Source organism: Lepidochelys olivacea (assembly GCF_965140295.1).
Source record: "Lepidochelys olivacea isolate rLepOli2 genome assembly, chromosome: 19".
NCBI classification, from domain to species: domain Eukaryota; kingdom Metazoa; phylum Chordata; order Testudines; family Cheloniidae; genus Lepidochelys; species Lepidochelys olivacea.
In genome coordinates this window covers 19,961,162-19,978,641 of record NC_140429.1, presented here as the reverse complement: position 1 = coordinate 19,978,641, position 17,480 = coordinate 19,961,162, and the positions used below count along the sequence as shown (strand labels likewise).

The 17,480-nt window shown below is 43.2% G+C and overlaps 1 protein-coding gene across 4 annotated transcripts in view; it reads left to right on the top strand.

Annotated features, from left to right (window-relative positions):
* The window catches only part of RLF (RLF zinc finger), a 106,799-nt gene extending 91,500 nt beyond the window's left edge, over positions 1-15,299 (top strand). For all 4 annotated transcript variants that reach the window (XM_084609671.1, XM_084609670.1, XM_084609673.1 and 1 more), the window contains one exon: positions 10,111-15,299. In XM_084609671.1, the coding sequence (XP_084465797.1) occupies positions 10,111-14,880 (4,770 nt within the window). In that variant the 3' untranslated portion in view covers positions 14,881-15,299. The remainder of the gene's footprint in view (positions 1-10,110) is intronic.
* Positions 15,300-17,480: the final 2,181 nt, after the last annotated feature.

The following is a 17,480-nucleotide window of genomic DNA, read 5'->3' as shown; positions in this document are numbered from 1 at the left end:
ACCACACCAGGAAACTATTTCCTACATCTACACCTACAACTAAATATACATGTTTGCATTCATTTTTCTGTTACCCTTAATTAAACAAAGCACTAGGTCACCTGCAACTAAACACATTTTTAATAAATCTTGGAATACTGAGGAAATTCCAGAAGACTGGAGGAGTGCTAATGTTGTGCCAGTATTCAAGAAGGGCAAGTGGGATGACCTGTGTAACTATAGTCCAGTTAACCTGCTATAAGTCCTGGATGAAATAATGGAAAAAGCTGATATGGGATTCAGTTAATAAAGAATTTAAAAATAGGATGATAATACCAGTCAACACGGTTTTATGTCGGAAGGGGGGAGCGAATCTTGTCAAAGCTGATTTCATTCTTTGGGGAGATTACTAGTTTGGTTGATAAAGGTAACTGCATATGTGTAATATATTTAGACTTTGGTAAGGCATTTGAGTTAGTACTGCAGAATATTCTGATTAAAAAATTAACACTGTACACTATCAGTAAAGCACACATTATTTGGATTATGAACTGGCTGACATCTCAAAGTAGTCAGTGGAGTGTTTATAGTTGGGTTTTGAAGGGATCAGTAGTAGGCATAATGCTATTCAACAATTTCACTGATGAACTGGAAGTAAATATGAAATCACTTTGACAGTTTGGTGTAATGGTAAATAATGATGACTAGAACTGAGCAGTCACACAGAGTCATCTGGATCACTTGGTAAACTGGACCTAGTCAAGCGAGTTTTAACACATCCAAATGCAAAGTTATGCATCTAGTAACAAGGAACGTAGGTCATACCTACAGAGTAGGGGAATGTATCCTGGAAAGCAGTGACAATGAAAAGGATTTAGGGGATCAAAATAGACAAAGCATTCATCAAGAGCGCCTGTTGTCAGTCAGTGGAAAAAAGGGCTAATATGGCCCTTAGATATATAAACAAGAGTAGGAGTTAGGGCCATTATTTTATTTCTGTATCCGGCATTGGTGAGACCCCCATTTTAAAAAGGATGTTGAAGACTTGGAGAGGTTGCAGACAAAAACTATTCAAGGGCTGAAGAAAATGCCTTACAGTATGAGACTTAAAGAGCTCAGTCTGTTCAGTTTATCAAAAAGGAGATTGAGATGACTACAGTGTACAAGTATTGTAATGGTAGAAAACACCAGCTACTAAAGGGCTCTTTAATCTAGTGGAGAAGGGCATAACAAGAATCAATGACTGGAAGCTGAAGCCAGGCACATTCGCATTGGAAAAGAGGAACACATTTTAACAGTGAGGTGATTATCCAATGGAAGTAACTACCAAGGGAAGTGGTGGATTCTCCATCTCTGATGTCTTCAGATACTGGATGGAAAACACGCTGCAGTCAAACACAAGTTATGTTTTAGACCAGTACAATTTATTGGCCTTAATATAGGAGTAACTGAGTAAAATGTAATGGGCTATAACATGCTGGAGGTCAGATGAAATGATCTAATGGTTCCTGCTGGCCTTGAACTCTGTGGCTGTTAATTTGAGTATTAAGGGAGTGCATCCTCTTGAGAGGAAAAACAAACAAGTGATTCACAGACTGGAGGATGTAAGCCATGAAAGGGCTTGGGATGGACTGCAGTCTTTCTTAAAAGTTTATACTGATGTAGTCAGAGGATGCCCGCTGACCTTAGTAGATCACCACTCCTCAATGTCTCTCTTAAAAGGAATTGGGGGGTGGAAGGGCACCAACATTACCAATTTCTGTGTACCAGGATCACACCCTCGTTCACAGAGCCAGCCTGATTACAGATTTTGGGGAGAGTTAGTAAAATGATTCTTTGCTGTATAGCCAAACAAAATTGACTTTGCATATGGGAATATACATTGTGACAGGGTCGGGCCAGATGGCTATAGGAGAGTAACAGAAGGCAGATATATTAGCCCCAGGCTAAGTAGGTCCCTTTTCCCTGGGTAAGGTAACAAGGAAGGTTCCAGAACAATCAGGAACCTTCTGGAGACAATTAAGACAGGCTTATTAGAACACCTGTGGCCAATCAAGAAGCTGCTAGAATCAATTAAGGCAAGCTAATTAGGGCACCTGGGTTTTAAAAAGGAGCTCACTTCAGTTTGTGGTGTACATGTGAGGATCTGGAAGCAAGAGGCACTAGGAGCTGAGAGTGAGAATGCGGACTGTTAGAGGATTCAGGTGTACAAGCATTATCAGACACCAGGAGGAAGGTCCTATGGTGAGGATAAAGAAGGTGTTGGGAGGAGGCCATGGGGAAGTAGCCCAGGGAGTTGTAGCTGTCACACAGCTGTTCCAGGAGGCACTCTAGACAGCTGCATTCCACAGGGCCCTGGGCTGGAACCCGGAGTATAGGGCGGGCCCGGGTTCCTCCCAACTCCTGGTCAGACAGAGGAGTCGTCGACCTGGACTGTGAATTCAGAAAAACGGCCAAGCTGAGGGCTGCGGTGAAGCTCCAAGGCAAGCAAATCCGCCAATAAGCACAAGACCCACCAAGGTAGAGCAGGAACTTTGTCACAACTGGTGTCAGAAGTGGGAGCTGGTGTCCACAGCGCGGCGGAAGAAGGAAGGTGTTTGGAAGGGGGGGGGGATGAGGGAAGAGGGTCTATTTTTACTATTTTTTTCACCACAATGGAGGAGGTAGTGTGGGCACTGATACAAGCCCCAGCTGCCCAGCAGGAGGCTACTCGTGTCCAAGCAGCCGCCTAACAGGAGTCAGTGTGGCTGCAGCAAGAGACTAATCGCCTGCTGATGGACCAGCCTGCTCAAGACCGGGCTATGTTGCAGGAACTGGTAAACCAGGTAAAGACCCTTACAGAGCTGAACCATGGCCATGATGGGACGCAGATCATGCGGGCCAGCAATTGACTGCAGAAAATGACGTGGGAGGATGATGTAGAGGTATACCTCCTGGCCTTTGAGAGGACAGCCCTGCGGGAGGCTTGCCTCCGAGAACAGTGGTCTGGCATCCTCGCTTCATTCCTGTGTGGGGAGGCCCAGAAGGCCTACTATGATTTGCCTGAAGAGGTTGCGGCAGACTACCCCCAAGTGAAAGCAGAGATCCTGGCCAGATCTGGGGTAACGACTGCAGTGCGGGCCCAGCAATATCATGAGTGGAGGTACCAGGAAAACAAAACCTCGTGGTCCCAATTATATGACCTCATCCATCTCACATGAAAGTGGTTACGAACTGAGTCCCGGAATCCAGAGGAGATACTAGAGGTTCTAGTCATCGACCAGTACATGAGAGGACTACTGCCAGACCTTTGCAACTGGGTAAGCCAGAACGAACCCTCCACCTATGACGAAGTTGTCGCGCTGGTAGAAGGGCGAAGGATGGCGAGGGAGCTGACCCGACCAGTTAAGGAAGAAGCACCCTGCGTTAAACTAGTAGCACCAAGCCCTAGAGCTCGGGTGACTGGGCCACCAGGAGAACCCAGGTGGAAAAAGAGAGGGGCTGAAGGCCCACCAGATGCCACAAAGAGTCGGAGCACTGAGGGGGAAGAGGATCGTGATGTTAGACTACCCAAACCAAGAGACCAGGGAATGCCTAGGGCTCCATACAGATGTTATGCCTACAGGGAGTGGGGACACATAGCTGCATAGTGTCCTAATGCCAAGGAGCCTATGCAGTGTAACCTAGGGAATTGGGCAGACCCATGCTTCCTAATCCACCTTGTGGGGGTCTCACTAACCCCACATATGTACACTAGACCAGTGAAGCTAAAGGGGGTAGAGACCACAGCACTGGTTGATTTGGGGAGTGCTATCACGCTTGTCTCGGGGAAGCTTGTGAAGCGTAGTCAGCTGCTGTGGGCTAAGCGTACGGGGATGACATGCGTCCATGGAACAGTTGGTTATTACCCCACCATCCCAGTAAAAATTGAGATTCAGGGGAACACTACTGAGGTAGCAGCAGGTGTAGTCCCTAAACTCCCATACCCAGTGCTCATAGGGAGGGACTTCCCAGGGTTTGGAGACTTACTCCTGGTAGGGGAATTGGAGAAAGGGGGAAGCCCTGAAAGTAGTGAGGCATCCACAGTAGACTGTCAACCCCCAACCTTCTCTGAAATATCCCCAGATTTGTTCTCCACTCCCAGACAGCATAGAAAGACGAAAAGGGAAAGAAGGGCAGCTAAGGCCTTGGGAACCCGAATACTGGCCCAAAGCCAGAGGGTCGCTCTCGTAGGTAGGCGGACCCGAGCAGCTGAAAAGGAGGTCACCCAGGAGGGAGAAGCAGCCGAGTCTGACCCACACCCTAACGCCTCTGAACCAGTAGAGGCAACAGAGACTGGCCCCCTAGATCTCGGGCAGATTAGCCCCGGGAGAGGAAATTTTGGATGGTACCAGGCTGAAGACCCACGGTACGAGAACATTAGGAAGGAGGTGACCGAAATAGATGGGGTTCCCATGGAAGGGAAAACCCAGGGACCAGGACCCTACTTCATAACGAAGAAGTATCTCTTATACCGGGTTGCACCAGTACAGGGGCAGAAGGTACAGCAGATCTTAGTAACTCAATAACACCAGAATGCTGTATTAAATCTGGCCCATATTCCTCTTTTTTGGGGGCATTTGGGGGTAGAGAAGACCCTGGCATGGGTCCTGCGACCATTCTTCTGGCCCGGAGTACATGAAGTGCGGAGGTACTGTGCGTCCTGCCCGGAGTGTCAGCTGCACAGTCCCCATCCCCACCTGAGGGCATCTTTAGTACCCCTTCCCATCATAGAGGTCCCCTTCTAGCGAATAGCCATGGATCTAGTGGGACCCCTGGAGAAGACAGCCCGGGGCCACCAATATATACTTATTGTTCTGGGTAGCGAGTAGCATAATCCAGAAGCCGTCCCCCTGCGCAACACGGCCTCTAAAACGATAGCTAAAGAGTTGGTGGGGATCTTTGCCCGAGTGGGGCTACCAAAGGAGATATTAACAGACCAAGGTACCCCATTTATGTCGAAGCAAAAGAAGGACCTCTGTACGCTGCTCCGTGTACATACCCTGAGAACTTCAGTCTATCATCCGCAGACCAATGGGCTGGTAGAAAGGTTTAACCGAACCCTCAAGGCAATGATAGGGAAAGTGGTAAGGCGGGACGGGAATGATTGGGACACCCTACTACCCTACCTTATGTTTGCAATCTTGGAGGTACCTCAGGCCTCAACTGGGTTTTCCCCCTTTGAATTATTATACGGACGCCACCCCTGTGGCATACTAGATATTGCAAAAGAAATCTGGGAAGATAAACCCAATGAGGGGAGAAATATAACTGACCATGTGTTGCAGATGCGAGAACGGATAGCCCGGGTCACCCCTATTGTACGGGAACATTTGGAAAAGGCGCAGGAGGCCCAGCAAACCCATTACAAGTACCAGGCAAAAGTCCGACAGGTCCAACCAGGGGATTGGGTGATGATGTTGGTACCCACAGCAGAGAGCAAGCTTTTGGCCCAGTGGCAGGGGCCCTATGAGGTGGTTGAACCCGTGGGGGAAGTAACCTATAAGGTGCGGCAGCCAGGACGCCAGAAACAAGAACAAATTTATCACATTAACGTCTTAAAGCCTTGCACCGACGAGAGGCGTGTCTAGTGGACCAAGAGACCCCAATGCAGGGAAATAATATGCAGGAGCAGATCAGGATATCCACTGATCTGACACCAAACCAGAAGGAGGTAACTGAGATGATCAGCCGATACCAGGAGGTGTTTTCAACCAAACCAGGCCGGACCACCGAAGCATATCACCACATTATCACAGACCCTGGGGCAAAGGTAACTTTAAGGCCCTATCGGGTCTCAGCAGCAAAAAGGGAGGAGATCAAGGCAGAGGTAAAAAGGATGTTGGAGCTGGGAGTCATCGAAGAGTCCCACAATCAGTGCTCAAGCCCGATTGTGTTGGTGCCCAAACCCAATGGCACCACAAGGTTTTGTAATGACTTTCGCGGGCTAAATGAGATATCCAAATTCGATGCATACCCCGTATCGATGAGTTAGTTGACCGCCTGGGCAATGCCCGATTTTTGACCAGCCTTGATTTAACAAAGGGATACTGGCAGATTCCCCTTGCCAAAGATGCGAAAGAAAAGACGGCATTCTCTACACCAGAGGGTCCGTTTCATTGTACTGTTCTTCCTTTTGGACTGCATGGGGCACTTGCCACCTTCATAGATCATAGAATCGTAGAATATCAGGGTTGGAAGGGACCTCAGGAGGTCATCTAGTCCAGCCCCCTGCTCAAAGCAGGACCGATCCCCAATTAAATCATCCCAGCCAGGGCTTTGTCAAGCCTGACCTTAAAAACTCCTAAGGAAGGAGATTCCACCACCTACCTAGGTAACGCATTCCAGTGTTTCAGCACCCTCCTAGTGAAAAAGTTTTTCCTAATATCCAACCTAAATCTCCCCCACTGCAACTTGAGACCATTACTCCTTGCTCTGTCATCTGGTACCACTGAGAACAGTCTAGAGCCATCCTCTTTGGAACCCCCTTTCAGGTAGTTGAAAGCAGCTATCAAATCCCCCCTCATTCTTCTCTTCCGCAGACTAAACATCCCCAGTTCCCTCAGCCTCTCCTCATATGTCATGTGTTCCAGTCCCCTAATCATTTTTGTTGCCCTCCGCTGGACTCTTTCCAATTTTTCCACCTCCTTCTTGTAGTGTGGGGCCCAAAACTGGACACAGTACTCCAGATGAGGCCTCACCAGTGTCGAATAGAGGGGAACGATCACATCCCTCGATCTGCTGGCAATGCCCCTACTTATATATCCCAAAATGCCATTGGCCTTCTTGGCAACAAGGGCACACTGTTGACTCATATCCAGCTTCTTGTCCACTGTAACCCTTAGGTCCTTTTCTGCAGAACTGCTACCGAGCCATTCGGTCCCTAGTCTGTAGTGGTGCATTGGATTCTTCCGTCCTAAGTGCAGGACTCTGCACTTGTCCTTGTTGAACCTCATCAGATTTCTTTTGTCCCAATCCTCCAATTTGTCTAGGGCCCTCTGTATCCTATCCCTACCCTCCAGCGTATCTACCTCTCCTCCCAGTTTAGTGTCATCTGCAAACTTGCTGAGGGTGCAGTCCACGCCATCCTCCAGATCATTTATGAAGATATTGAACAAAACCGGCCCCAGGACCGACCCTTGGGGCACTCCACTTGATACCGGCTGCCAACTAGACATGGAGCCATTGATCACTACCCGTTGAGCCCGACAATCTAGCCAGCTTTCTATCCACCTTATAGTCCATTCATCCAGCCCATACTTCCTTAACTTGCTGGCAAGAATACTGTGGGAGACCGTGTCAAAAGCTTTGCTAAAGTCAAGGAACAACACGTCCACTGCTTTCCCTTCATCCACAGAGCCAGTTATCTCGTCATAGAAGGCAATTAGATTAGTCAGGCATGACTTGCCCTCGGTGAACCCGTGCTGACTGTTCCTGATCACTTTCCTCTCATGCAAGTGCTTCAGAATTGATTCCTTGAGGACCTGCTCCATGGTTTTTCCAGAGACTGAGGTGAGGCTGACTGGCCTGTAGTTCTCAGTATCCTCCTTCTTCCCTTTTTTAAAGATGGGCACTACATTAGCCTTTTTCCAGTCGTCTGGGACTTCCCCCGGTCGCCATGAGTTTTCAAAGATAATGGCCAATGGCTCTGCAGTCACATCCACCAACTCCTTTAGCACTCTCGGATGCAACGCATCCAGCCCCATGGACTTGTGCTTGTCCAGCTTTTCTAAATAGTTCCGAACCACTTCTTTCCAACGTCTTATGGACAAGCTCCTACGGCCCCATAGAAGTTATGCAGCGGCATACCTGGATGATGTGATTATTCACACCCCCGACTGGGAAACCCGCTTAGGAAAGGTGGAAGCAGTTCTGGACATGCTAGGACAGGCTGGCCTCACAGCAAACCCAGCCAAGTGTGCTATAGGGCTAGCCGAGGCTAAATACCTTGGCTACATTGTGGGAAGGGGCATTGTCAAGCCCCAACTAAATGAACTAGAGGCTATCCAAAATTGGCCCCGGCCGAATCAGAAAAAGCAAGTCCGGGCATTCGTGGGTGTGGTGGGGTACTACTGATGATTTATTCCCCATTTTGCTACCAGAGTGAGTCCCCTGACAGACCTGATAAAAGCCCTGAGTCCAGACATGGTGAAGTGGACAGATGCTGCAGAGAAAGCATTCATGGATCTACAGACAGCCCTCTGCAGTAACCCCGTGCTTAAAGGCCCAGACTTCAACAAAGAATTCATTTTACAAACAGATGCATCTGAAGTAGGATTGGGAGCTGTTCTATCGCAGATGGTCGGAGATGAAGAACACCCAATCCTCTACCGCAGCAGAAAACTCCTCCTGAGAGAGCAGAAGTATGCCGTGGTTGAAAGAGAGTGCCTAGCTGTGAAATGGGCCATGGAAACACTACGTTATTATCTTCTGGGACGACGGTTTACCCTTGTGACCGACCATGCACCTCTCCAGTGGATGCAGCGAAATAAAGGGAAGAACGCAAGGGTGACCAGATGGTTCCTGTCCCTACAACCTTTCCAATTCACCATACTACACCGGGCTAGAAGCCACCATGGCAATGCAGATGGCTTGTCACGAGTACACTGCCTGACGTCCCAAGTTGCCCAACCCCGTAGTGTTGAGCGGGGGGGGGGGGGAATATGTGACAGGGTCGGGCCAGATGGCTATAGGAGAATAATAGAAGGCAGATATATTAGCCCCAGGCTAAGTAGGTCCCTTTTCCCTGGGTAAGGTAACAGGGAAGGTTCCAGAACAATCAGGAACCTTCTGGAGACAATTACGACAGGCTGATTAGAACACCTGCAGCCGATCAAAAAGCTGCTAGAATTAATTAAGGCAGGCTAATCAGGGCTCCTAGGTTTTAAAAAGGAGCTCACTTCAGTTTGTGGTGTACATGTGAGGATCTGGAAGCAAGAGGCACTAGGAGCTGAGAGTGAGAATGCGGACTGTTAGAGGATTCAGGTGTACAAGCATTATCAGACACCAGGAGGAAGGTCCTATGGTGAGGATAAAGAAGGTGTTGGGAGGAGGCCATGGGGAAGTAGCCCAGGGAGTTGTAGCTGTCACACAGCTGTTCCAGGAGGCACTCTAGACAGCTGCATTCCACAGGGCCCTGGGCTGGAACCCGGAGTATAGGGCGGGCCCGGGTTCCCCCCAAATCCTCCCAACTCCTGGTCAGACACAGGAGTCATCGACCTGGACTGTGAATTCAGAAAAACGGCCAAGCTGAGGGCTGCGGTGAAGCTCCAAGGCAAACAAATCCACCAATAAGCACAAGACCCACCAAGGTAAAGCAGGAACTGTCACAACATAATAGCATATGGAATGGAGGGTGAACTTCAGGTGTCTATTATCCCCTGATATTCCCCTCCCCCCACCCCCTCCCCCCCAAAAAAAAGAAATCACCACTATCCACAGGAGAAGTGGATCCCAGTTGCTTGTCCAGGGGTGTACGTAGTTGACAAAGCTTGAAAAACAGTTGGAGGAAATTCAAAGAAGACCAACTAAAATGATTAAGGAATTAACTTATAAGGAGAGAAAATAAAAGAAATGTATATAATTTGACCAAACTACAATTTTACAAATATTAGAATGAATTCTAAGGACGAAGTGGAATTATTGTGTATTACTAGGAATGATAGAATGAAATTTGCCAAAGGAAAATTAGATTATTAGAAGAAAACAACAGTGGAGGTGGGGGCCAGTGAGAGTTTGCCAAGAGAAATGGTAGAAGCTCAATAGCTAAGTAAGTTAGAATTTATAAGGGTATAACATACAAGATTATACTTGCAAACCCATCAGTATTTATTTTAAAAGTGCCTAATAGTTCTTTTCAATATCTAATTTTTGATTTTATAGAATTTAGTGTGCAAGTGTGTCTTTGTTCTCCCAAATTTCTCCATTTGGAATTTTTTCTGCTGCCAATTTGCCTATTCTGCTAAGAGTTTTATTATAGCTATTCTAAACATCACTTCTAGCTTTAGGCAGACTTCAAGATGTAGATACAGTTGTTCCACAGTGTGTGATTCAGGGAAGAATGCATCTATCAAAAAAATGAAAAATAACTTTTGTTTGTATTTTACCACACAGGCAGAAGAAGCAGGTCTTGCTGTGTCTATTTTGTTATGTGTGAGAGCGCTTCAGATCAGATCAAATGGAAATGATGAAATGAAGACATCTGTATGTAAAACAATTGCATGCCTTTTACCAGTGGATCTTGAAGTTAGAAGAGCATGTCAGCTCACTGAGTTTTTGCTCGAGCCAAGTTTGGATGGATACAATGTGCTGGAAGAATTGCATTTGCAACCAGATCAGAAATTTGATGAAGAAAATGCACTGGTTCCCAACTCACTACGTTGTGAGCTTCTGTTAGCTTTAAAAGCGTATTGGCCATTTGATCCTGAATTTTGGGACTGGAAGACTTTAAAACGGCATTGTCTTAAACTCTTAGGGAAAGACGCTTCTGATTCTGAAGACGATGCAAGTTGTAATGATATGTCAGTCAATGAAACTGACTTGTTAGAAACTCTTTTGAGTGATTGTGATGAGACTAAAGAACATAAATACTATGAAGGAGGAAAAGAGGCATCACATCAACAGAAGGAGAAAACAAGAGTGAAAAAGCCAATCGGATCTTCTGAAAGATACCAGAGATGGCTCCAATACAAATTCTTCTGTGTGTTATGCAAAAGGGAATGTATAGAGGCTAGAATACTACATCATTCTAAGATGCACATGGAAGATGGTATTTATACATGCCCAGTGTGTACAAAAAAGTTCAAGAGAAAGGAATTTTTTGTACCACATGTAATGGAGCATGTTAAAATGCCACCTAGTAGAACATATAGACCAAAAAAGAAAATACTGTTGAAAAAAGAGAGATCACCACAAAAGACTAGTACATCCAGAAACCCTTATGCATCACCAGAGGAAAAGCAGCAGCAACCACAATCATCTGAAAAAAACAAAAGTGACATACATGAATATGTCACATTTAGCCAATTAGAAAATTACCATCTGCAAGACAGAGACATATATCCATGTCCTGGCACAGACTGCTCTAGAGTATTTAAGCAATTTAAATATTTAAGTGTACATCTAAAGGCTGAACATCAAAACAATGATGAAAATGCAAAACACTACTTGGATATGAAAAACAGAAGAGAGAAGTGTGCTTTTTGCCGACGTCACTTCATGACATCCTTTCATCTGCAGGAGCACGAACGAGTGCATTGTGGTCCTCAGCCTTACATGTGTGTGTCTATGGATTGTTATGCTAGATTTGGGTCTGTTAATGAATTATTAAATCACAAACAAATGCATGAAGATCTACGTTATAAGTGTGAATTAAATGGCTGCAACATAGTTTTCAGTGACTTGGGGCAGCTTTACCACCATGAAGCTCAGCATTTTAGGGATGCATCATACACATGTAACTTTCTTGGTTGCAAAAAGTTCTATTATTCAAAAACAGAATTTCAGAATCACCTTGTAATGCATAATATTACAATATCAAATGGAGAAGTGAAGGAGACATCAGTTAAACTTGAAGAGCCTATTTCAAAAGACAGTTGCAGTTATCTTCCTGAGTCTCAACTGGTTGATCAAGCAGATCATTTTAGTCCATATGAAAATCTTACTTTGTCTGTGGGCTCAACAAGTTCTCAAGAAATCCTACAGATTAAGGAAGAAGCTGTCTCTGACAATGACGAAACTGATAGCGAAAGCAACTGTAGTGTTTATTTTGGGAGCCACAGAACCACTACTGTAGTAACCAAAAAGCAGGCATCCCCTTTGATAGAAACAATAACTCAGAATCAAACAATTCCTGGTAGCCTAATATCCCAACAGGGAGTCTTTCACCCTTCCGGTTTAAAACAACAATGCTCCCATGTGGCAGTTTGTTTTGATGGGAAAAAAATTACCTGTGGTTTTGAAGGATGTAGTTCAACATACAAAAATGCCAGAGGTATGCAAAAACATCTTCGAAGGGTTCATCCATACCATTTCAAACATAACAAAAAAAAGATGGGGATCAAAGCTAAAGATATTTTTAATCTAATCAATGATAGTCAAAACAGCAAAACTACTGGAGATCTTAGTGCAGATCTTAGGCATAATTCGGATACAAATACTGACTCTCCAGAAAGTCTGTATTGTAATACAAATTCTAAAAGAAAAAATTGTCTCAAGGAAGAAATTTGTTCTTCCCCAGAAACTTCCTTTTATGAAGGTTCTACGGTGCCAAATATTGAAGATGCCATGTTGGAACTTCTGTTGGGCTTGAAACATTTAAGTTTAAAGTCTAACTTTACTGCAAATTCTTCCACTTTAACACACAAGCCTTTTTTAGGGTCATTACAGTCATATCCATCAAATGATGCCAAGTGTCCTCAATCAGTTGTCAATGAAACTACCTCAGAACTTCATTTTCAAGATCAACAAGACAACTTACCTACACAGTATCTCACTCAACTGGCAGCTAAACCATTTTTCTGTGAACGTCAAGGCTGTAAATATGAGTTTGTGACCAGAGAAGCTCTCTTAATGCATTATGTTAAAAAACATAATTATTCCAAGGAAAAAGTTCTTCAGTTAAATATGTTTCAGCATCGGTATTCACCATTTAAATGCCATATTTGTCAAAGATCATTTACAAGAAAAACACACCTTAGAATTCATTATAGAAACAAACATCAAATTGGCAATGAGAAGATAACTCACAAGCTGTTTGCTAATGAAAAATGTGAGCACATAGGTGCATGTGCAGAGGGCAAGCTAAAAAATAATGCAGTTTCAACGCCTGGTTTCTGTACTAATAGAGATGAAGAGCATACTGAACAAACTGAGCAATCTGCTGAGCAGCTGTGTCACCCGAAGAAGGAAGAGTGTAGTTCTGAAACTGATTTGGAATCCAGTGAAGACACAGATAGTAATGTAACTGGAAAACCCTCTAAAATATCCTCACTAAACAGCCACAGGGAAGAATTGGAAGCAAGAGAGGGGAGAGGAAGTAAAAGAACAGTTGCCAAAGGAAATTTATGTTATATATTGCATAAGTACCACAAACCATTCCATTGTATTCATAAAAGTTGCAACTCTGCCTTTACCAATCAGAAAGGCTTGATTCGTCACTATAGAACTGTACATCAGTATAACAAAGAACAGCTTTGTTTAGAAAAAGATAAAGCAAGAACAAAAAGGGAACTTGTCAAATGTAAAAAAATATTTGCATGCAAATACAAAGAATGTAGTAAACGCTTTTTATGTTCTAAGGCTCTTGCTAAGCATTGCAGTGACTTTCATAACCTTGATCAGTTAGAGGATCAAAAAGTGCTTTCTGAAATGGAATCTGCAAGATTTCGATGTAACCAGCCTCAATGCCCTGCTGTATTTCATACTTTTAACAAGCTAAAGCATCACTTGATAGAACAGCATGCTAATGAAGAAGAACTAAACAAAGACTTTGAAATTCATTGTGACCTTAATGGCTGTGATAGGATTTTTACAAATTACAGCCATTACTCTCAACATGTATATTTCCGCCATAGTGAATATTATGGTAGTCTCCTTGGAAAACATAAAAAGGAGCAGGATAATCTGCTTAATGATAAAAATGAACAAGACTGTTTGAAAGATCAGTATGATATAAATGAGAATGAGAAGCAGATAAAAGAAAAATCTAAGAAAATTGGCAAAAATAAAGAAAAACATTTGATTCATTTTAAAACAAAGGAGGAAGCCCTGAAAATGTGCAGAGAGAAATCTAACCAGACTCAGTACCCTTGCATGGTTCAAGGGTGTCTATCTGTAGTAAAATTGGAAAGCAGTATTGTGAGGCATTATAAACGCACACATCAGATGACCAGTATGTATATAGAACAACAGACTGCGAAACTGGTAGTTTGTGTTAAAAGTGGTACAATGGTTAAAAAGGAACCCTCTTCAGAAACAGAACTATCGTTAAATAAAGAGGAACCCAGAGAGTTTAAAAAGGAAAATACAATGCACACAGACAACCTGCATGAAAATGGAAAACATTGTGTACCAAACACTGCTTATGATGATCAAGATACTGGCAATGAAAATCAAAATAGGAGTGCAGCAAATAATGTGGTTTTTGACACGGGTGCTTTTTTGTATTCAGGCACTTTAAAATATAAACATAGTTCAAAAACCAGTTGTTTTGAAGAATGTAGTATAACGGAGCCTTTGTGTAAAACTGAAGGTTTACCTGAAAGTAGAGAAAACAGTTCTTATTTTAACAGTTTACCTTTGCAGTTACCAAGGGAGAAAGAGACAGAAGGCTGGCAACACAGCAATCAGAATGCTAAAAAAAATTCACTCCACCCCACAAGAAACAAGGTTCAGAAGCATTCATTGTCCAGACCATTTGATTTAAAGGCATATAAACCAATGGGATTTGAATCCTCATTTCTAAAATTTATTCAGGAAAGTGAGGAAAAAGATGATGATGATGATGATGAATGGGAGTCCCCAGAACAATTTCAAATAGGTGGTGTCTTACAAAAAGATAGAGACTTACAAAGGAGTGTGATAGTAGACAACTTTGTGTGTGAAAACACAGAAGTAAGCATACCCCAAAATCATGGACCTGCAGTTCATGGGCAGTTAACAGAAGTACAGCCTTTATTATCAACGGAGTCGACATCTATCCCTTCTTTAGAAAACTTGAGGGCCATATTGGACAAGGCACTAACAGACTGTGGAGACCTTGCCTTAAAACAACTCCATTACTTACGACCAGTAGTTGTCCTTGAAAGATCCAGATTTTCCACACCCCTTATAGGCTTATTTCCAACAAAAAAGTCAGATGAACTTTGTGTAGGAAGTACATAAGTAGTTCGTTTAGAAACTGGTTTCTCCACTACTGCTATATGGGGAGAATTGCAAACTATAACAGAAACTGGTACAGTACACACACTGTTTAGGTTAGGTTAGGTTGTTTAATTCCATGAATGTGTCTGTCAAAAAGTATTAGCTAAGTTAATTTAGCTCCCCAGTTTCATTTTTTTTAAATGAAATGTGCTGTTTTTGGTGCTAATTAACACCTCAGAATACTGGGGGCTTCCTCTTGCAAAGTAAGTGTGCATGATTGTATATGAAACAAATACTAGGGTACCAGGGTTTGGGGAAAGATGGAGTTCTTACTTGACTTGAATGTGCACCTAAGGGTGCGTTGTGTAACATATTGTACACTACAGCATCTTATATTTTTTGAGTTATGAGTTTCAATAAACTACAATTTTTCACCCGTATTTGATTTACCCTATAGTAAATCTTCATAGTTTTTTATTACAGGAGTTTTAATTTGGTTTGTTTGTTTGTGGTAAGTGAATTAAGGGCCATTGTTTATTACGTGCATTGGTAGTGGTGTTAAATATGAAGTTTCTGCAAATAGTTCAAAAACCTAAAACAAATGATTGTGTACATGTTGCTCTTAAAATACATAGATTAAAAAAAATTCATTAACTCTCTTCTATAAGCATTAAAATGTTAGGACTAAGAGAAGAGCATACAGCCTAAGAACACACAAATTTTAAAATGGGATAATACACTGGCCATTTTCAGATTTTGCACCAAACAAATACTGTATTTAAAATATGATGGAATTTGTCACTTAGTGAACATAACTGAAACCTGATGGCACAATCTTTATTACTATAATTCTATAAGGTTCTATATATGTAGGAAATAGGGGGATGGTACTGTCAAATAGAAAACTATTGAGCTTTTTTTTTTGTTTTATTTTGTTTTTAAAGGGGGATGATTATATACATCAGGTAAGAACACAAGAAATAATTTTTAAAAGCTACATATACCCATGACTGGAGGAGTTCATTGACCAGCTTTCCAACTACTTCGGCCACAAGAAACAATATGTGGAGGGTTTCCAACCTCTCTAGTGATCTTGTGGGTAATGAATACTGCTTAGCCCGAAGATTCACAAAAGTTCTTATGTTGAACAATAGTGATAAACCACATTAGATCTGTTTCTGCCTGACAGGGTTGAAATTGTCCAAACAGCTGAGTACAGGAAAATGAGATCACCAGCAAATGAAGTTGTTAATCAACAATAGTATGAACTATAGCCCCATTTTAGATCTCAAGACTGCTCTCTGAAGGGAATGAAACCCAGATAGTACTGCAGAATGAGGAATCAGTATTCAAATTCAAAGTGAAATCTAGTAGATTTATCAAATTTACAATTTCTTTGACAAAAGAACTCAACAAACAAGTGGTTAATTCCAAGATGAAATTTTCAGAAATCTGAGGCTTAAGGAAAAAAAACTGTTTGGAAAAGAGACCCAAACAAGGACTATGTCACATGAGGCTTCCAAAAAAAAAAAAAAAGAGATGGTCTGCAGGGAAGTAGACCAAGTGCTAGGCAAAGTAATTGAGAGAATAAAGACTTATAAATAGATAGGGACAGATAATAGAGTGGTTTAATTAATGAGAGAGAGAAAATGATGAGTGGCTGTTCAAAGTTGCATTTTGATTAGCTGGTTGGATATTTATTGTCATAGCTGGGCACCAATTCCCAGCAGTTCACATCTGGGGCCTTGTCTCTGAATTGGGTTGGTCTACACAAAAAGCTACACTGGTTTTACTAAATGTGATATTTTAAGTCATTTCAGTTAGAAGTCCAGCTTTTTTTGTGGACATCCGGAGTCGTTTAAACCAACCTTACATCGGCCTAGATTGCCCCTGTTAATTAGCCAATGCACTCTAAGCCAATATAACCAGTTTTTAAATTGATAAGAATCCATACTGATGTTTATACTGGAATAACAAATCATGTTTTAAATCCATTTTAAATTAAACTAGTGCAATGTGTGTTGACAAGCCCATGCATGCAGAAAATCACTTTGTTATTAAGGTAAATGGGTGAGGGAAACATGGCTGGGGAGGACAAGATAATAAGGGCCTCTGGAGGTATATGGGAGCTAGAGGAGAAAGTGAGTTCATTTTTAGTAAGCAAGGCACTTCTAGTTGTATTGCTAATGAAACACTAAACTGAGGTGTTCAGTACAGTATACTCCTGTTTACCCAAAACACTATTATCTGAACCTCTGCATGTATCTCATGCTGGGGGACAAGGAAGGGATTCCGCTAATATGGATGTTCAGATAATAGAGCAAAGATTCTGGGCTAAGACTGCAAGGAGGATGAGGAGAGACCCCTGGTCATGGGGGAGGCTACCCTGCAGCTGAATGGCTCCTGCAGCAGTACAGGGAGTCTCTACAATCTGTTGTCATAGGAGTGAGTGAGCAGAGCTACAGAGGGCTACTTCCATTCCTGCCAGGTTGGTGACACCCTATTCCTGCAGAAGCAGGATGTAGGGGAAAGGCTGCAGACTTGACAGGGTACAGCAGAATCCTGGCCCTGGGTCTCTGCTCTTCCCAGCCAGGACAGTAGCCTGCGCCTTCAGGGATCAG